This window comes from Delphinus delphis, chromosome 5 (assembly GCF_949987515.2).
Source record: "Delphinus delphis chromosome 5, mDelDel1.2, whole genome shotgun sequence".
NCBI classification, from domain to species: Eukaryota; Metazoa; Chordata; class Mammalia; order Artiodactyla; family Delphinidae; genus Delphinus; species Delphinus delphis.
The window spans coordinates 68,568,767-68,588,233 of record NC_082687.1 but is presented as its reverse complement, the minus strand read 5'-3'; the positions used below and the strand labels follow the sequence as shown (position 1 = coordinate 68,588,233).

The 19,467-nt window shown below is 40.3% G+C and overlaps 1 protein-coding gene across 1 annotated transcript in view; it reads right to left on the bottom strand.

Annotated features, from left to right (window-relative positions):
- Window positions 1-19,467, bottom strand: part of TEC (tec protein tyrosine kinase) — a 95,872-nt gene that overhangs the window by 9,217 nt on the left and 67,188 nt on the right. Inside the window, exons 8-13 of the mRNA XM_060012596.1 lie at window positions 15,900-15,954; window positions 11,690-11,769; window positions 10,388-10,521; window positions 7,049-7,117; window positions 6,125-6,296; window positions 5,787-6,003 (exon numbers count right to left, since the gene is read on the bottom strand). Coding sequence (XP_059868579.1) covers window positions 5,787-6,003; window positions 6,125-6,296; window positions 7,049-7,117; window positions 10,388-10,521; window positions 11,690-11,769; window positions 15,900-15,954 — 727 coding nt within the window. The remainder of the gene's footprint in view (window positions 1-5,786; window positions 6,004-6,124; window positions 6,297-7,048; window positions 7,118-10,387; window positions 10,522-11,689; window positions 11,770-15,899; window positions 15,955-19,467) is intronic.

The window sequence follows — 19,467 nt, the reverse complement described above, 5'->3', positions numbered from 1 at the left end:
TCTACAAGCCAGAAGGGAGTGGCATGATATAGTTAAAGTGATGAAAGGGAAGAACCCACAACCAAGATTACTCTACCCGGCAAGGATCTCATTCAGATTCAATGGAGAAATCAAAAGCGTTACACACAAGCAAAAGCTGAGAGAATTCAGCCCCACCAAACCAGCTCTACAACAAATGCTAAAGGAACTTCTCTAAGTGGGAAACACAACAGAAGAAAAGGACTTACAAAAACAAACCCAAAACAATTAAGAAAATGATCACAGGAATATACATATCGATAATCACCTTAAATGTGAATGGATTAAATGCTACAACCAAAAGACACAGGCTTGCTGAATGGATACAAAAACAAGACCCATATATATGCTGTCTACAAGAGACCCACATCAGACCTAGAGACACATACAGACTGAAAGTGAGGGGATGGAAAAAGATATTCTGTGCAAATGGAAATCAAAAGAAAGCTGGAGTAGCAATCCTCATATCAGATATAATAGACTCTAAAAGAAAGAATGTTACAAGAGACAAGGAAGGACACTACATAATGATCAAGGGATCAATCCAAGAAGCTATAACAATTATATAAATATATATGCACCCAATGTAGAAGCAACTCAATACATAAGGCAACTGCTAACAGCTATAAAAGAGGAAATGGACAGTAACACAATAATAGTGGGGGACTTTAACACCTCACTTACACCAATGGACAGATCACCCAGAATGAAAATAACTAAGCAAACAGAAGCTTTAAATGACACGACAGAGCAGATAGATTTAATTGATATTTATAGGACATTCCATCTAAAAACAGCAGATTACACTTTCTTCTCAAGTGCACATGGAACACTCTCCAGGATAGGTCACATCTTGGATCACAAATCAAGCCTCAGTAAATTTAAGAAAATTGAAATCATATCAAGCATCTTTTCTGACCACAATGCTATAAGATTAGAAATGAATTACAGGGAAAAAAATGTAAAAAGCACAAACACATGGAGGCTAAACAATACATTACTGAATAACCAAGAGATCACAGAAGAAATCAAAGAGAAAATCAAAAAATACCTAGAGACAAATGACAATGAAAACACGACGATCCAAAACCTATGGGATGCAGCAAAAGTGGTGCTAAGAGGGAAGTTTATAGCAATACAAGCCTACTTCAAGAAACAAGAAAAATCTCAAATAAACAATCTAACCTTACACCTAAAGGAACTAGAGAAAGAAGAACAAACAAAACCCAAAGTTAGCAGAAGGAAAGAAATCATAAAGATGAGAGCAGAAATAAATGAAACAGAAACAAAGAAAACAAGAGCAAAGATCAATAAAACTAAAACCTGGTTCTTTGAGAAGATAAACGAAATTGATAAACCACTAGCCAGACTCATCAAGAAAAAGAGGGAGAGGACTCAAATCAATAAAATTAGAAATGAAAAAGGAGAAGTTACAATAGACACCGCAGAAACACAAAGCATCCTAAGAGACTACTACAAGTAAAATGGACAACCTGGAAGAAATGGACAAATTCTTAGAAAGGTATAACCTTCCAAGACTGAACCAGGAAGAAATAGAAAATATGAACAGATCAATCACAAGTAATGAAATTGAAACTGTGATTAAAAATCTTCCAACAAACAAAAGTCCAGGACCAGAAGGCTTCACAGGTGAATTCTATCAAACATTTAGAGAAGAGGTAAGACCCATCCTTCTCAAACTCTTCCAAAAAATTGCAGAGGAAGGAACACTCCCAAACTCATTCTATGAGGCCACCATCACCCAGATACCAAAACCAGACAAGGATGTCACAAAGAAAGAAAACTACAGACCGATATCACTGATGACTATAGATGCAAAAATCCTCAACAAAATACTGGCAAACAGAATCCAGCAACACATTAAAAGGATCATACACCATGATCAAGTGGGATTTATCCCAGGGATGCAAGGATTCTTCAATATATGCAAATCAATCCATGTGATACACCAAATTAACAAACTGAAGAATAAAAGCCATATGATCATCTCAATAGATGCAGAAAAAGCTTTTGACAAAATTCAACACCCACTTATGATAAAAAAAGTCTCCAGAAAAAAAAAAAGTCTCCAGTGGGCATAGAGGGAACCTATCTCAACATAATAAAGACCATATATGACAAACCCAGAGCAAACATCATTCTCAATGGCGAAAAACTGAAAGCATTTCCTCTAAGATCAGGAACAAGACAAGGATGTCCACTCTCACCTCTATTATTCAACATAGTTTTGGAAGTCCCAGCCACGGGAATCAGAGAAGAAAAAGAAATAAAAGGAATACAAATTGGAAAAGAAGAAGTAAAACTGTCACTGTTTGCAGATGACATGATACTATACACAGAGAATCCTAAAAATGCCACCAGAAAACTACTAGAGCTAATCAATGAATTTGGTAAAGTTGCACAGGATACAAAATTAATGCACAGAAATCTCTTGCATTCCTATACACTAATGATGAAAAATCTGAAAGTGAAATTAAGGAAACACTCCCATTTACCATTGCAACAAAAGACCTGTATGCAAAAAACTATAAGACACTGATGAAAGAAATTAAAGATGATACCCACAGATGGAGAGATATACCATGTTCTTGGATTGGAAGAATCAATATTGTGAAAATGACTATACTACCCAAAGCAATCTACAGATTCAATGCAATCTCTATCAAATTACCAATGGCATTTTTTATGGAACTAGAACAAAAAATCTTAAGATTTGTATGGAGACACAAAAGACCCCGAATAGCCAAAGCAGTCTTGAGGGGAAAACAACGGAGCTGGAGGAATCAGACTTCCTGACTTCAGACTATACTACAAAGCTACAGTAATCAAGACAATATGGTACTGGCAAAAAAACAGAAATATAGATCAATGGAACAGGATAGAAAGCCCAGAGATAAACCCACGCACCTGTGGTCAACTAGTCTGTGACAGAGGAGGCAAGGATATACAATGGAGAAAAGACAGTCTCTTCAATAAGTGGTGCTGGGAAAACTGGACAGCTACATGTAAAAGAATGAAATTAGAACACTCCCTAACACCATACACAAAAATAAACTCAAAATGGATTCGAGACCTAAATGTAAGACTGGACACTATAAAACTCTTCAAGGAAAACATAGGAAGAACACTCTTTGACATAAATTCCAGCAAGATCTTTTTTGATCCACCTCCTAGAGTAATGGAAATCAAGCCAAAAATAAACAAATGGGACCTAATGAAACTTAAAAGGTTTTGCACAGCAAAGCAAACCATAAACAAGACGAAAGACAATCCTCAGAATGGGAGAAAATATTTTCAGACAAATCAACAGACAAAGGATTAATCTCCAAAATATATAAACAGCTCATGCAGCTCAATACTAGAGAAACAAACAACCCAATCCAAAAATGGGCAGAAGACCTAAATAGACATTTCTCCAAAGAAGACATACAGATGGCCAAGAAGCACATGAAAAACTGCTCAACATCACTAATTATTAGAGAAATGCAAATCAAAACTACAATGAGATATCACCTCACACTAGTCAGAATGGGCATCATCAGAAAATCTACAAACAACAAATGCTAGAGAGGGTGTGGAGAAAAGGGAACCCTCTTGCACTGTTGGTGGGAATGTAAATTGATACAGCCACTATGGAGAACAGTACGGAGGTCCCTTAAAAAACTAAAAATAGAATTACCACATGACCCAGCAATGCCACTACTGGGCATATACCCAGAGAAAACCATAATTGAAAAAGACACATGCACCCCAATATTCATTGCAGCACTATTTACAATAGCCAGGTCATGGAAGCACCCTAAATGCCCATTGACAGACGAATGGATAAAGAAGTTTATACATATATGCAATGGAATATTACTCATCCATAAAAAGGAACGAAATTTAGTCATTTGTTGAGACGTGGATGGATCTAGAGACTGTCATACAGAGTGAAGTAAGTCAGAAAGAGAAAAACAAATATCATATATTAATGCATGTATGTGGAACCTAGAAAAATGGTACAGATGAACCAGTTTGCAGGGCAGAAGTTGAGACACAGATGTAGAGAACAAACGTATGGACACCAATGGGAGAAAGCCACGGGGTGGTGGTATGCTGAATTGGGCGATTGGGATTGACATGTATACACTGATGTGTATAAAATTGATGACTAATAAGAACCTGCTGAATAAAAAAATAAAATTCAGAAATTAAAAAAAATAAACAACTAATACTAAACTTTCTTTGGGTTATTTGTATGGAATATATTAATATAAATGTTTCCGACATTACATGAAATTCCTAAAAATCTTACATGTTCTGGTATAATGTTATAAGTCATAATTCTAGTTATTACTTTAAAATGTGTATCTCAGAAATAACCAAAAAAGAAAAGGTGGAGAAAGAGGAACCCTTGTATACTGTTGGTGGGAATGCAAATTGGTATAGCCACTATGGAAAGCAGTATGGAGGTTCCTCAAGAAATTAAAAACAGAACTACCATATATATGATCCAGCAGTCCCACTTCCTAGTATGTAGCTGAAGGAAACAAAATCAGTACCTTAAAGAAATATCTGCACTCCCATATTCATAGCAGCATTATTCACAATAGCCAAGATATGGAAACAACCCAAGTGTCCATCAATGGGTGAATGAATAAAGACAATGTGGTGTGTATATATATACACAGACAGAATGGAACATTATTCAACCATAAAAAGAAGAAGGAAATCTCATCAGTTGCAACAACATGGATGAACCTGGAGGACACTATGTTAAGTGAAACAGACCAGACAGAGAAAGACAAATACTATATGCTATCACTTATATATGGAATCTAAGGGGAAAAAAAATGGAACTCACAGAAAGGAAGACTATACTGGTGATTGCCAGGGGTTGGGGGGTTAGGGGGAATGGAGATGTTGGTCAAAGGGTACGAACTTTCAGTTACAAGATAAGTTTTGAGGATCTAAGATATAGCATGATGACTATAGTTAATAATAGAGTATTGTATACTTTAACAGGGACTAAGGGTTCTACCAACATACTGAAAATAGACACATTTGGGAAGAATAGGCAGAGAAGAAAAAGAGAAAGAATAAATGAGTGGAGAAGAGAGGGAGACAGAGTAAGAGAGAGGAAAAATTAAGAAGCGTCTCCAGCACAATAATTTAGAACCAGTAACAGATTATTTTTTCTGGTATTTTCTGGAGTTAACGTCGACTCCATCTCTTTCCAGTGAAGAAAATGAACGAAAGGATTTCTGTTATAATTTCAGCTTCTAGTGTGTGAGATGGAAAACAGCTTAGGACTTAGTCAAAGGATGAGTCAACCCTTAACTTCCCATTTATCACCAACCCTTAACTTCCCATTTATCACCATTTATGCATGTCATTTCACTTCTCTGATGCTAATTTTCTTATCTATAAGACAATGGTGGTCAGAAAAGCTGTTATGATTAGCTATCTCATGGGATTCTTATGAAGACCAAATGTAATGCATGGTAACTAACCTGGAAATATTACCTATGTAATTATGTATGATTTAATAAGCAGGTACCTATGTAATTATATACTACATGTATTAGATTTAATAAAGATCTTTCTGTTAAAACTATGGGGCAAGTTAAATTTACCACATTTAAAAGTAACAGTGATATATTGTTGAGAACAAAACTTGGGTATGAACACGTCATTCCTCATTTGTTGACCCAGATTACAAAGGAATTTGGCTGGCGATGGGAAGGCAGGTGGTTTGCGATTACCAGGTCTCTGTGGATGAAGCTGTTTCTCTCCAGGTACTCCATCGCTTCACACACATCTTGACACATGCTCAGCAGCACATCTCTACTAAAATGGCCTTGTCTCTGTCGGAGGAAATTCAGAAGGCATCCCCTTTCCATGAACTCGGTAACGATGTAAATGGGTTTCTGCTGGGTGCATACACCATAAAGCTGTACTAACTTCGGGTGTGTCAGTTTCCTGAGAGGGAAGTCATGCATACACAGAGTTACTGCAGGGAAAGAAACCACCAGGGGTGTTAGCTGGCAAGGGGCCACTTTTTAATACAAAAAGAGGAACCAGAAAAAATGTAGAAACTTACATCATTACTTTAGCTTCTTCTATGAAATCTTCCTCACACATGGCACCTTCCCTAATAGCTTTGATGGCTACTTTGTACTGAGCTCGCCACTTGCCAAGCCTTACTACTCCAAAGAGTCCACTCCCCAACTCCCTCATAAAGGTCAGCTCTGAAGGGTTAATCTCCCATTTTTCTGTGAGACAGAGGGGGAAAGTGATAAAATTTAATCAGGAGAATACAGTAGGAATCAGTGGAAAACAAAGAAACTATAACCAAGGTCAATCTAAAACTTACAAGGTAATACAATTACCAACACAGAGCAGACTTGCAACCTGCCCATAAGCGACAGAAGGTGGCTTTCCTCCCTCTGGGGAGGAGGGATCCCTTCTCAGCTGTCACAGTAAAAGCAAAGTGAACTGAAGAAGGCAAGAAGATGCTACACAATAGGCTAATAATAATGGAGCTTGAAACTTAAAGGTACTTTTTTCTTTTTTAAACAAATACTTCCTCCTTTACCATTCCTCCCCCTGAAGTTTTTTTTTTCTGTTTCAATTCCATCAAGTTGGAAAGAGTTTAACCTGTTTAAAAGGCTTTCACCAGTAGCACAAAGACAATCAAGTTGCATGTCTTCTCTATTACCTCCATCTTTACTTTCCTGTGAGTAGCCAACCAAGCCCAGTGAGAAGCAGGAAAGGCTTTGATTTATTTTAGAAGTAACATGGTAATGCTTATTTTTCACTGACGGACAGTTTTCTACCAAATAATAATGAATAATGATGAAAACAGAAAACCTAGGGTTACTACAGCTATAAGTGTAATCATCTAACATCTCACACGGTAAACTTATATAAAAACAGTTCCGCTATGTGGAATTCTACACATCTAAACTGGTCTTGTCATAACGGGTTCAAGAAAAATTTGCCATGCAACTAAAAAAGGAGTTACCGTAGCTGAATCCTGCAGTGGTTGGTGCATTCTTTGTGCTAACTGGGTACCGCAGCCTTGTGACAAGTCCTAGAAATCAAAAAGAGTATTACAGTTGAATTCACTCACTCATTCTGCATGGTAAAGCACTAAACTAGAAACTCACTTACAAAATTCATTCATTTATTCACTTAGTGCTCATCGTCCTTGTGTATATATAGCCCTCTGCTATATGCTAGCAAAAACTAAAGGAAGGCAGGAAGGACGATGATCCTACTGTTGTCAAAACCAAGCCTGTGTGCCTGATGCACAGTGAGGCCAAACAAACCAAAATGTCGGAGTCTGGAGCAGAAAAAGGTTTATTGCAGGGCCAAGCAAGAAGAACGGGGGGCTTGTACTCAAAAGACCCCAACTCCCCAGTGGCCTTCGACAAGGGTTTTTAAAGACATTGTTAGGGGAGAGGGTAGTAAGACAAGTGATCAGCTCCTGGACCTTCTTCTGATTGGCTGACGGTAGGTAACAGGGTGATGTTTCAGGAATCTCAATCATCAACCTTCTGGTTCCAACCAGCCTGGGGTCTACTTGCTTGTGGTCAGCATGTAGTCACCCTCCTCCACCTGGATGGGGGTCTTAGCTTCTGCAGAGCGACTCAAAGATACGCATCAGATCATTATCTACATCCCTTCAGGAGGAACTAGGAGTCCTGTGACTAATCGTTAACTGCTTCAGCCTGCTCTTTGGAGCTTGCGGAAGGCTTAGGAGACTAAGCCTTTTTTTTTTTTTTTTCCAAACAAGAAACGGGAAACACAGAGGAGCTTTTTTACCCAGGAAGGCCCCCACAGGGTCCTGCTTGGTTTCACTACTCTCTGAGCCAACAATTCCATATTTTTAAAATATACGTTTTTATTCATTCAACATTTTTTTTTTAAATGCAGTGTTTGTCAGGCACTATGCTAGCATGGTGTCTTGCAAACACTTTAAAGGATGTTCAAAGGTTTCCAACAATTATTATCAAGTATTATTTCATGTTCTTTTCCAGTATGAGATTTGAATTATGAAATGGAATTACAGTAGTCTGCTAAAATTAGAGTGATGCACCTGACATAACTCAGCATTTGTAATCTTAGCATAAAAACTGGACTCTACAATATTAACGACTGGGAATAACACAACTACTGGAAATAGGTGAGGTACCTTAAATCCTTTAACTTAAGTTGCTTACAATACTAAATAAGAAATCCCAGGTATTTCTCCTATAAACACGTGTAGCCCTATGTATTTCTTCTAATACAGCGTATCTCATAGTAATCTAATATTGTTATGTACTTCTCTGTCTCCCCTACCAGATGGTAAGATCTGGGAGAGACAAGATCAATAGCCATCTAGTTTCCCCATAGTATCCCTACCGTCCGGCACCGTTCCTGGCATGCAGTAGGCACTTAATACATGTTTCTGAAATGAGTGACTTGAGATAACGGTGAAGCGTAACAATTCACACAAGAACAAGAAGAAAGGAATAGGGGAATGTGAATGCTGAAAAAGACTAGAATAAAAGATAAGCAAAAGTTCTTCAGGGGATAAATTGATATGAAATCAGTTCCTCAAATGTTAAACACAGAGTTATTACATGATCCAGCAAATCCATTCCTAGGTTAGTACCCAAAAGAAATGAAACATGGTTCATGCAAAAACTTGTACACAGATGTTTCCAGCAGCATTACTCATAATGGCCAAAAGGTGGAAACAGACCAAATGTCCATCAACTGAGGAATGATACAAAATGGATAAACAAAATCCACACGATGGATTATTATTCATCGCTAAAAAGGAGTGGAGTACTTATACAGGCTACGACATGGAGGAATGGCAAAAATATTACGCTCAAAGAAGCTAGTCAGAACAGACTGCATATGGTATGATACCATTTACATGAAATGTCCAGAATAGGCAAATCTATAGAGATAGAAAGTAGATTAGTGGGTGCCTAGGGCAGGACTGGTGGAAGGGGTTAAGGGGTGACTGCTAATGCACGGGGGATGCTGAAAATGACCTCAGATTATGGTGACAGTTGGCACAAGTCTGAAAATATACTAATTTACAGACCACTGAGTTGTACACATCATGTGGGTGAACTTTATGGTGTGTAAATTATATCTCAATAACCATTCCTATCATTATCTGAGAGACGTGAAGAGAGTCACAAATAGCAACAGACTTGGCAAAGGCCTTCGATAAAATTTCAAAAGTTAATTTTCCATAGATTGGGCTGGACACTTGGCTAACTCCTGCTCAGTTACATCTTTGAAGTCAAAGGCTAGAAATCTTTCTATCTCATCCTCTGGAGCTTCCAAGGGCACAAATGTGGTTTCTGGTTTTGTTTTTGATGTTTGGTTTATTCCCATTCTGGTGGTTAAGTGTAGCAAAGATTTGGGAAGATGGAAGACGTGTCTGGGACATTCTTACGCTAGTCTTTGGAAGCCTCTAACACAGGCCTAAACCTAAGCTGCTCATCTGGCAGCTTCTGTGACAGCTGCGACATAGACATACATTGGAGTTTAGTTCGGTACTAAATGAAATATTCAATGACGCCTTTAAAGATGGTCCAGCAGGCTTTATTCAGGACCACTGTGATAGGTATAAGGACCACTGCAATGGGATTTTAAAGTGGGGGAAAGAGATGGGCCCGACTCTGAACACAACCTGGACAAATGAGAACTCACAGCCAAGGAGAAGGGTGGGGAATCAGTGGATGGAAAATTACTAAACGAAACATCAATGCAGGGAGGGCTTAGAGTGGTTCTGGCCAAACTAATCGAACAAGATTCTTGCTGAAATAAGGCAGGGTACCCAGACATTACCCGGGGGGATGGTGGAAGGCGAGGAACCCGACCAGTTATTGAGGGTGATTAGACATCAAATCTCAAGGGTAAGGGGTTCTGGTTAAAGTGACTTAGCAGGGTTATTGCCAAAACTGGATTTTATAAGAAAGTGTACAGATGGGCCCAGGAGATGGTCCAGGAGCCTGACTAAAGTTGCATCAAGCAAAGAACCTTTGTCAGTACCAAGGATGTAGACCTTGTATTGTATGTGGCAGATGTGAACGTTTGCCACACACGATAAGGATAACTTGTGTTTTAAGGTCGAGACGGGGCTTCTTTTGAGTTATTATTTCTGATTTCTCTTTGTATATATCATTTCCTTAATAGGCAGTAATTTTAAATCAATCACTTTCTACAATTAACTACAACATAAACCTGCTCAAGGTTTATGAATTAACCTTTATGAATTAGAATTCATCACCATGTCTAATCATTTTAATCACTACTTTATATTTGAAATAGGTTTTAACAGCTCACTTACCTGCTGCATTGTGCTTATGATATTCAATAATCTCAGGAATTGAACCAAAAGCATGTTTTTCTGCCAGATAATACTTCTTTGGAGATGTCATTGTCTCCTTTATGTGATAATGCCTGAAACCTGATGAACCTTCTCTGTAACAAAAATCAGAATGTGTTAGAACCAAGTTGGAATAATGTAACTTCACCCTTAAGGTGTTTTCTACCAGGGTCCCTACATATGGCCCCCTCTATTCTCTACACAAATTTTATTTTCCCCCATGTTCTTCTTAGCTTCACCTTTCAAATTAACGGATGGAAGTTATAAAGTGGGACTGATAACTGATACTTGGTCCCTTGCATGAGATCGTGAAAGAGAACATTTACCAAAACTCCATTTACCAACAATTAAAAGTCTTAAAATAGCTATTAGCTGGATACTGCTTTTTGTCCCTGCTGTTGGTGTTGCAAATGTCCAGAAGACCTCTAAAAGTTAATAAACTAGACGTACAAATCATGTACACATTCTATTTTAGGTATCTTAGATCTTCCTGAGTCATCTCTTGCTGAAAATCCTTTCCAGAGAACTCTTGCCGCTGTGAAGATAAAGTTCAAACTCCTTGACATGGACGTGATGTGTCTTCCACTTCTACCTCTCTGGCTTCTCTCTCCTCCCTTCCCCCTGCCCCTCCCATTCTACAATCCAGCTACAATACACTGTTGTCAGCTCACGAAGTGCTCGCTCACTTCCAGGTCCAGGCAATTTCCTGTGTCAGAAACACATTTCCCTCTCTCCAACTTTTGCCTGCCTCACCCGTCAGGTCTCACATTGGATGTCAGTAGACAACGTTAATGCCTAACTCAGATGTGTCTGGGCTAAGTCCCACCCACCCCCACCCCGACACACAAACACACACACACACACACACGTTGCCCTCCCTGCATAGCAGTCACTCACATATACCATCACTGCCTGTTTGCCTGTCTGAAAGAAGCCCTCGCTAAGCTACTGGAGGGCTGGGTCTGTGTCTACTTGGCTCAGTGTGGTATCCTTAGTACCTAGCATAGTGCAAAGTAATTATCTGCGGAATGTTGCTAAAGTTTCTGTAGTCATTCAGAACAAATATATATATGGAAAATGAGGAAAATTACTAGATATGAATATAAAAATGGTACAGACTTTAGAAATCAAGTTCAGATTTTTTTAATGCTCAATTGTAGCTTATTTTCTGAAAATTAGGAATCCATATACACTATATAAGAACTTCATATAAAAACTCTGATTTTAAGCAGAGAGAGAGAGAGAGAGAGAGAGATTACTTACCCTCCAAACTTTGTATAAAGGGAGACTGTGTACATGCCTGGTTGACTGGAATCTCTTACCATAAAACCACCTTCTTTATCCTAAAATCCAAGAAGAAAATTTTTTTCAATCCAATAATACCAATGCCACAGAGAAGATCCAAGAGCCCAATCTTATAATTTTATGATTATTATCCTCTGCCGAGAAAATCTGCTTGGGAGAAGCGCAACTTACCAACAGGTAAGTCATCCACGTGACCGTCTCCCATCCATGTGACCTTCCACTTCACATTACTGAACCGTGAGATTAGTTAAAGAAAGCACACTCCTAATTCCCCACAATCACAACTCCTCACACACACTAGTACGAGACATCTCAACAAGACAACCTCTCAGGGCCCTTCCAGAACTAACAGACAAAATTTTGCAATTCCCTTATGTCCTGGACATGTGGGGAAACAGTTACTGAAAAATGTATTTCTTAATGACTGGGTTTCATTTCATACATTTTTCATATTTGCTATAAGGCTTGAATCCCGACTCAATATCATCTTCTATCCACACAGCATTTTGCCTGTAAATACCTCAGTGCTCTTTACAGGAAGATTTTTTTTTAAATCCTCAATTCCCCTGGAAATCGATGTTAAATATCACTCTTTATGAAAGGAGAGACAGAGGCACAAGCAACTTAAGCAGAGAAACCCAAAAGGCAGCAACATGATGAATGACCAAAAGCTAAATCCTCATCAGGTTCTTAGCCTAAGAGCAAGAAACAGAAGCTAAGAACCTCAAATACCTCTCCACCATTAATGTCACAGTCAATCTCTAGCACTGAAATTGCTTTAAAATGAAAGTGTGTTTAACAGAACAAAATAAATTTTCTTCTTATTCCTAGGAAAGACAATGGAATGAAATAAAGGCCCACAAATAAATCTGATAAGAACAATTAGGGACAATGATAACAGTTAATCGATCAATAAAACATGGTTATTGAACACTTACTCTGTTTTAACATGTTCTAATATGTGGATCTACTCAGTCCTCAAAACAGTCCTATGAGGCAGGTACTATTGTTACCTCCTTGCCTGTTTGCTTTACAGGTAAGGAAATGGGGCACAGAAAAGTTGGACATTTGCCCCAACTCAAACAGCTAGTAAGTAGCAGAGCCAGGATTTGGACCCCAGGCCTTCTAGCTACCCACTTCCCTAGAGCTGCCTCTCATTGTGAGGTCACCAGGGAGGCGTGTAAAAATCCTGTAGAGGAGGAGGGGCAGGGAGGGGCAGTGACGTGTCATCTGAAGCAAGCAAAGTCACCTACTATTGCTCTCGTAACATAAACTACAGAAAGAAGTTATACCCTGAGAAAACTGGGCATATACTGGGCATATACCCTGAGAAAACCATAATTCAAATAGAGTCATGTACCAAAATGTTCATTGCAGCTCTATTTACAATAGCCAGGACACGGAAGCAACCTAAGTGTCCATCATCAGACGAATGGATAAAGAAGATGTGGCACATATATACAATGGAATATTACTCAGCCATAAAAAGAAACGAAATTGAGTTATTTGTAGTGAGGTGGATGGACCTAGAGTCTGTCATACAGAGTGAAGTAAGTCAGAAAGAGAAAGACAAATACCGTATGCTAACACATATATATGGAATCTAAGAAAAAAAAATATCATGAAGAACCTAGGGGTAAGACGGGAATAAAGACACAGACCTACTAGAGAATGGACTTGAGGACGCGGGGAGGGGGAAGGGTAAGCTGTGACAAAGAGAGAGAGAGAGGCATGGACATATATACACTACCAAACGTAATGTAGATAGCTAGTGGGAAGCAGCCACATAGCACAGGGAGATCAGCTCGGTGCTTTGTGACCACCTAGAGGGGTGGGATAGGGAGGGTGGGAGGGAGACGCAAGAGGGAAGAGATATGGAACCCTCAGAATGGGAGAAAATATTTGCAAATGAAGCAACTGACAAAGGATTAATCTCCAAAATTTATAAGCAGCTCATGCAGCTCAATAACAAAAAAACAAACAACCCAATCCAAAAATGGGCAGAAGACCTAAATAGACATTTCTCCAAAGAAGATATACAGACTGCCAACAAACACATGAAAGAATGCTCAACATCATTAATCATTAGAGAAATGCAAATCAAAACTACAATGAGATATCATCTCACACCGGTCAGAATGGCCATCATCAAAAAATCTACAAACAATGAATGCTGGAGTGGGTTTGTAGAAAAGGGAACCCTCTTGCACTGCTGGTGGAAATGTGAATTGGTACAGCCACTATGGAGAACAGTATGGAGGTTCCTTAAACAACTACAAATAGAACTACCATATGACCCAGAAATCCCACTACTGGGCATAGACCCTGTGAAAATCATAATTCAAAAAGAGTCATGTACCAAAATGTTCATTGCAGTTCTATTTACAATAGCCTGGAGATGGAAACAACCTAAGTGTCCATCATCAGACGAATGGATAAAGAAGATGTGGCACATATATACAATGGAATATTACGCAGCCATAAAAAGAAACGAGGTTGAGCTATTTGTAGTGAGGTGGATGGACCTAGAGTCTGTCATACAGAGTGAAGTAAGTCAGAAAGAGAAAGACAAATACCATATGCTGACACATATATATGGAATTTAAGAAAAAATATGTCATGAAGAACCTAGGGGTAAGACAGGAATAAGGGGCTTCCCTGGTGGCGCAGTGGTTGAGAGTCCACCTGCCGATGTAGGGGACACGGGTTCGTGCCCCGGTCCGGGAAGATCCCACATGCCGCAGAGTGGCTGGGCCCGTGGGCCATGGCCGCTGGGCCTGCGCATCCGGAGCCTGTGCTCCACAACGGGAGAGGCCACAACAGTGAGAGGCCCGCGTACCGCAAAAAAAAAAAAAAAAAAAGAAAGGAATAAGGACGCAGACCTGCTGGAGAATGGACTTGAGGATGTGGGGAGGGGGAAGGGTAAGCTGTGACAAAGCGAGAGAGTGGCATGGACATATATACACTACCAAGCGTAAGGTAAATAGCTAGTGGAAAGCAGCCGCATAGCACAGAGAGATCAGCTCAGTGCTTTGTGACCGCCTGGAGGGGTGGGCTGGGGAGGGTGGGAGGGAGGGAGACGCAAGAGGGAAGAGATATGGGAACATATGTATATGTATAACTGATTCACTTTGTTGTAAAGCGGAAACTAACACACCATTGTAAAGCAATTATACTCCAATAAAGACATAAAAAAAAAAAGACTGGGAGCAATTACTAAATAGAATAACTAGATCATAAATGCAGAGAACTGCAGAGGTCATCTTCTAATCCAACCTCTCTGTCTTACAGATGCAAAAAACACTAGAAAAGTCACAGCTAGACTCAGGTTGTCTCCTCATTAAGTCCACTTAGTTTCCTCTATAGTAGATTTCATCCTTCCACTTTATTTGTTTGTAAAGTGTAAGAATTTTAGCACATTTCTTAAGGCAACTATATATTGTATTAAAACTTAATTTATAAAAGATAGCACGTAACACTGATGTAAACTATTTTAAAACAAAGAACTTCAAGCAAAAAGGAAAAACACATGTCAAGTACTAATATCAAGGTAGCAAATGATATATCAGTAAGAAACAGTAAAGAAATGTTGCCCATGTATAGCTATTACCTATTGTTATCAGTTTAATTCTTTCCCCCTCAAAAAACATACTTTGGAGTTCTAACCCCTGGTACTTCAGAATGTGACCTTCTGCGGAGATTTACAGAGGGAATCAAGTGAAAATGAGGTCATGGGGTGGGGTGGGGGGCTCATCCTATATGACTGGAGTCCTTATAAAAGGGAAATTTGGACACAGAGCCAGGCATGCATAGAGGGAAGAACCATGGGGAGAAAAGGAGAGGGGCCTGGGACAGATCCCTCCCTCACAGCCCCCAGAAGGAGCCACGCCCACTGACATCTGGACTGCAGGCTTCTAACCTCTAGGTCCATGAAACAACAAACTTGAGCTGTTTAAGCCACTCAGTCTGTGGTACCTTGTTACAGCAGCCCCAGGAAACTAATAGAGCAGTTTTCACTTTTAAATGATTTCAAAAAACCAAAACTTGTACTTACGCCATAGTATTTTTTGGGCTTTAGAAACAGAGGTAGGTGGAATTACTCATCAGGGATTCGTTACCATTGATTTTGTGCTGAAACCAAACCCACAAGACAAGTACAAACACTTACTTCACTTCTAAGGAGTTGCTCTGCTTTGCTTCTATTCATATTTCTGCAATACCATCTGAAGAGAAAAAGGTATGTTTAAGGCCTCAGGTTTTTAAAAGTGTTCTTTTTTCTTTTTAGGATTAGCAAGGTATTGATAATATTACTCATCAATAACAAACAATAAATAAGAACAAGGCCTCATTCATAATCTCAATAATATAGACAACCACTAGTAACATTTGGATACACATACATGCAGACTTTTTCTACCTATATTTTTATGAAGACACATAGGTATGCCAACATTCTTATTTGCTGTATTAAAGTGAGGTCAAGCTACACTTGCTCTATCAGAACCTGAATCTTTCATATAACGGTACACGATACACATCTTTGCAAAGCAATGTAGTCCTGTGCATCACGGTCTGGATGCACCATCATTTATTTAAGCGACTCTTCATTATTTAACATAAAAATCATTTCCAAGTTTTAACTATTATAATAATAGCAAGAATGAATTTTACCCCACTGACTCAAATACGCAGGAAATGTCACCACGTTATTGTCTTGGATTCCAATTAAATCTAATCCCAAGCCCCCAACAGGCAGGAGATTTCAACTCCAATCATCATGAAGCCTCCCCCGCAAATTTCACGAAGGTCCCAAGTATTGAAAGAAACAGAGCAAAACAGAAGAGCAGGCCTCCTGGGTCTTCCAGACTTTCTGGTTCCAGCACAGCCCCGACCCCTGGCAGCCCTCCGAAGGTCTACTGTAGGAATCCCACCAGGGCCAAGCAGTGGCACTTGCCCTGCCACCACTCTGTGCCAAGCCCCTGCATATCAGTGCCCCTGCTTAACCTTTGAGAAATCTTTCCTAAGGAAAGATGGATACTGCCATCTCCCACCTCATCCTCAGAGGTACTCCCCTCTCCCTGCTTCCCCTAGCCCATGCTCTCCAGGGGATTATGAGCAAGTTGGCCAAAGAAGATGAACGCAGACTGTCAGCTTTAAACTTGGATTTTTGTGTTGTGTTGTGTTGTTTGTTCTAGATGGACTTTAGTGGGCAGAGAATCCTCCATCCAGTCCTATTTCCCAAGGATTCCAATGTTATGAAATCAGCTTGGCCCCTCTAAACCCGTGAAGTTTCCACCACTGCCTCAGCCTTTTATAAAAGAAACAGCACCTGCTTTTGGCCCAGCAAACACCCCGAGACAAGCGAATACAAAGGCCTTCCCTGACTGAGGAAGGGAAAAATACAAAGAAAAAAATACAAGATCATTTTTGGTCTGGATTCTTTCATGCAGTTGGAGGGGACAAACACAAATTATAATCTCAACACAAGCCAAAAACTGTTATTTTATTTGGAGCCTGAAGTGATTAACCAGGCCTCAGAATTGTGGGTATTAAAATCTCATTGTTGTGGACCCCACTTTATGAACTGAGACCAAGTTCAACAAAATTACAAATTTAAATTCTGATCAATTTCTGAACGCAACTGAGGGATAAAATAAATGAGGAGAACAGAATGGATTCTGTCCCTAAAGCTTTCCCACTGATAGGAGAAATATTTGTCAGGATACCAAAAACAACCATAAAAGTTAATTAGAAAAGGTAGCTGCAGCTCTCATTATGCATTATAAACCAGCAGGACCTGAAAGATTGAAAACAAAAAATTCTCTTTATTAATCACAGGAGATCCAAGCCCACATCTTCACAGTGAGAGTAAGTGATGGAGGCTCAGGCTCACGTTCAGATGCAAGAAATCAGTAAAGCTAGATTGTGGCTCTCAAGAGAAATTCGATATAAGATACTCAGAGAAAGAAAAAGGTCCTTTCCTCACTTGGTATATTCAAGCTCCTGGGAAGGGATAAAAGAAATAAGGAAAGAAAAAAAAATCCACAGCACAAATCCTATTCTAAGTGGTCATTTGTATGGTATTTGCAGTTTCCCCAGAAAGGATGTTTTCCTCCCTAGGATATAAACTCAGACCCTGAAGGGTACGTTGAAGGAAGGAAAGGAGGAAGGAGTGATGTACAAATCAAAAGATGAGTCATCGGGCTTCCCTCGTGGCGCAGTGGTTGAGAGTCCGCCTGCCGATGCAGGGGACACATGTTCGTGCCCCGGTCTGGGAAGATCCCACATGCCGCGGAGCGGCTGCGCCCGTGAGCCATGGCTGCTGAGCCTGCGCGTCCGGAGCCTGTGCTCCGCAACGGGAGAGGCCACGACAGTGAGAGGCCCGCGTACCGCAAAAAAAAAAAAAAAAAAAAATGACTCATCTCGTGGTGAGTATTTCCTAACGGTTCTTTGTGGCTTCTCTTCCTCTTCCATGATACCTATCACCAGGCAAGGAGGGAAAGACAAGAGTGGCTCTGCTGAACGCATCCTGTCGGGAAGAACGATGCACACGTGGTGAGCCGGAGAGCTGCCGCCGAGATGCCAGCCCACGTGCGTCGCCCACGAGCCCGGCCCAGAAATGCCTGTTGGAGGTTAGTTAGCGTCCCCTGACGAAGGAACTATATACTTCTAGAAAGAATACCCAGGATTTGTAAGTAACTTGTCATTCCATTCTTAGATATCAAAACCCTAATGGGAATGAGGGTTTCAGATTGGCTAGTCACTTCAAACACTCCAGAGGGACAGGACTTCATAGTGCTGTCTGAATAGAGGGGAAAGCAGCTTTGGGGACAACCTTCTGGAAAGGATGGATCCTGGCCAAGATTCTTGGAGAGGGTGGGTTGGGTAAATTAGAAAATGGAGGCAACAGGTATGAACTAACAAAAAATTGAAAACAACCAACCAACGAGCTATATAATCTTTGCCGGTTCTCACTTTGGCCCTTGCCTCCTGGGTCACCCACGCAAAGCCTTGTCCTAGACTTTTCCTGTTCTAAGGGTCCTTGCATTCCTGTCACCTTCCTCCTCTAGCATACTTCCATCAAGAACATCTTACTGACCACAACGAGCCCAGTTTCTTTCCTGCAGCACTTCCGATGGTCCTGTCTTCCCCCCGCCGGGACCTGGGTGAGGGGGTGGGAACTAGGGTACTGATGGCCCTGGGAGCTGCAGGCTGCCAGTCCTGAGCCCAGCCCAGTGGACAGTTATTGCCCGGACGCCTCCTGCCCACAAACAAACAGCAGAAGGGCTCTTGATTCAGCAGCTGGCAAAAGGCTTTTTAACCCTGGAGACATTTAAGACGTGTTACAGGATGGGCTTTAGCAAAATCTAACACAAACAGTGGAGTGGAAAGACAGCAGGAGTGACTGTCAGCACCGAGAACAGGTTTTTCCTTTCTCATCCAGTCAGGGCTGGCACCTCGCCACATGGAATCCCCAGTCCCTGGGCAGCTGGCTGAGGGGACTCCCACGGCAAGTTCACTCGGTCATGCCGAGGTGGAGTCAGGCACCCAAAAATGGCATGGCAGTGAATCATAAACTTCCTAAAACCCTTATTTGTAATCCCATGAGTCATAAGGGGAGTTCTCCCATTTAGATAAGGATTATCTGGTTTCCAAGCACATCCCTCCTGAAATCACCAGTTACTTCTTGGTCAGATCCCTTTAAAATCAGGTCCAAGTTTTTACCTTTTAGCATC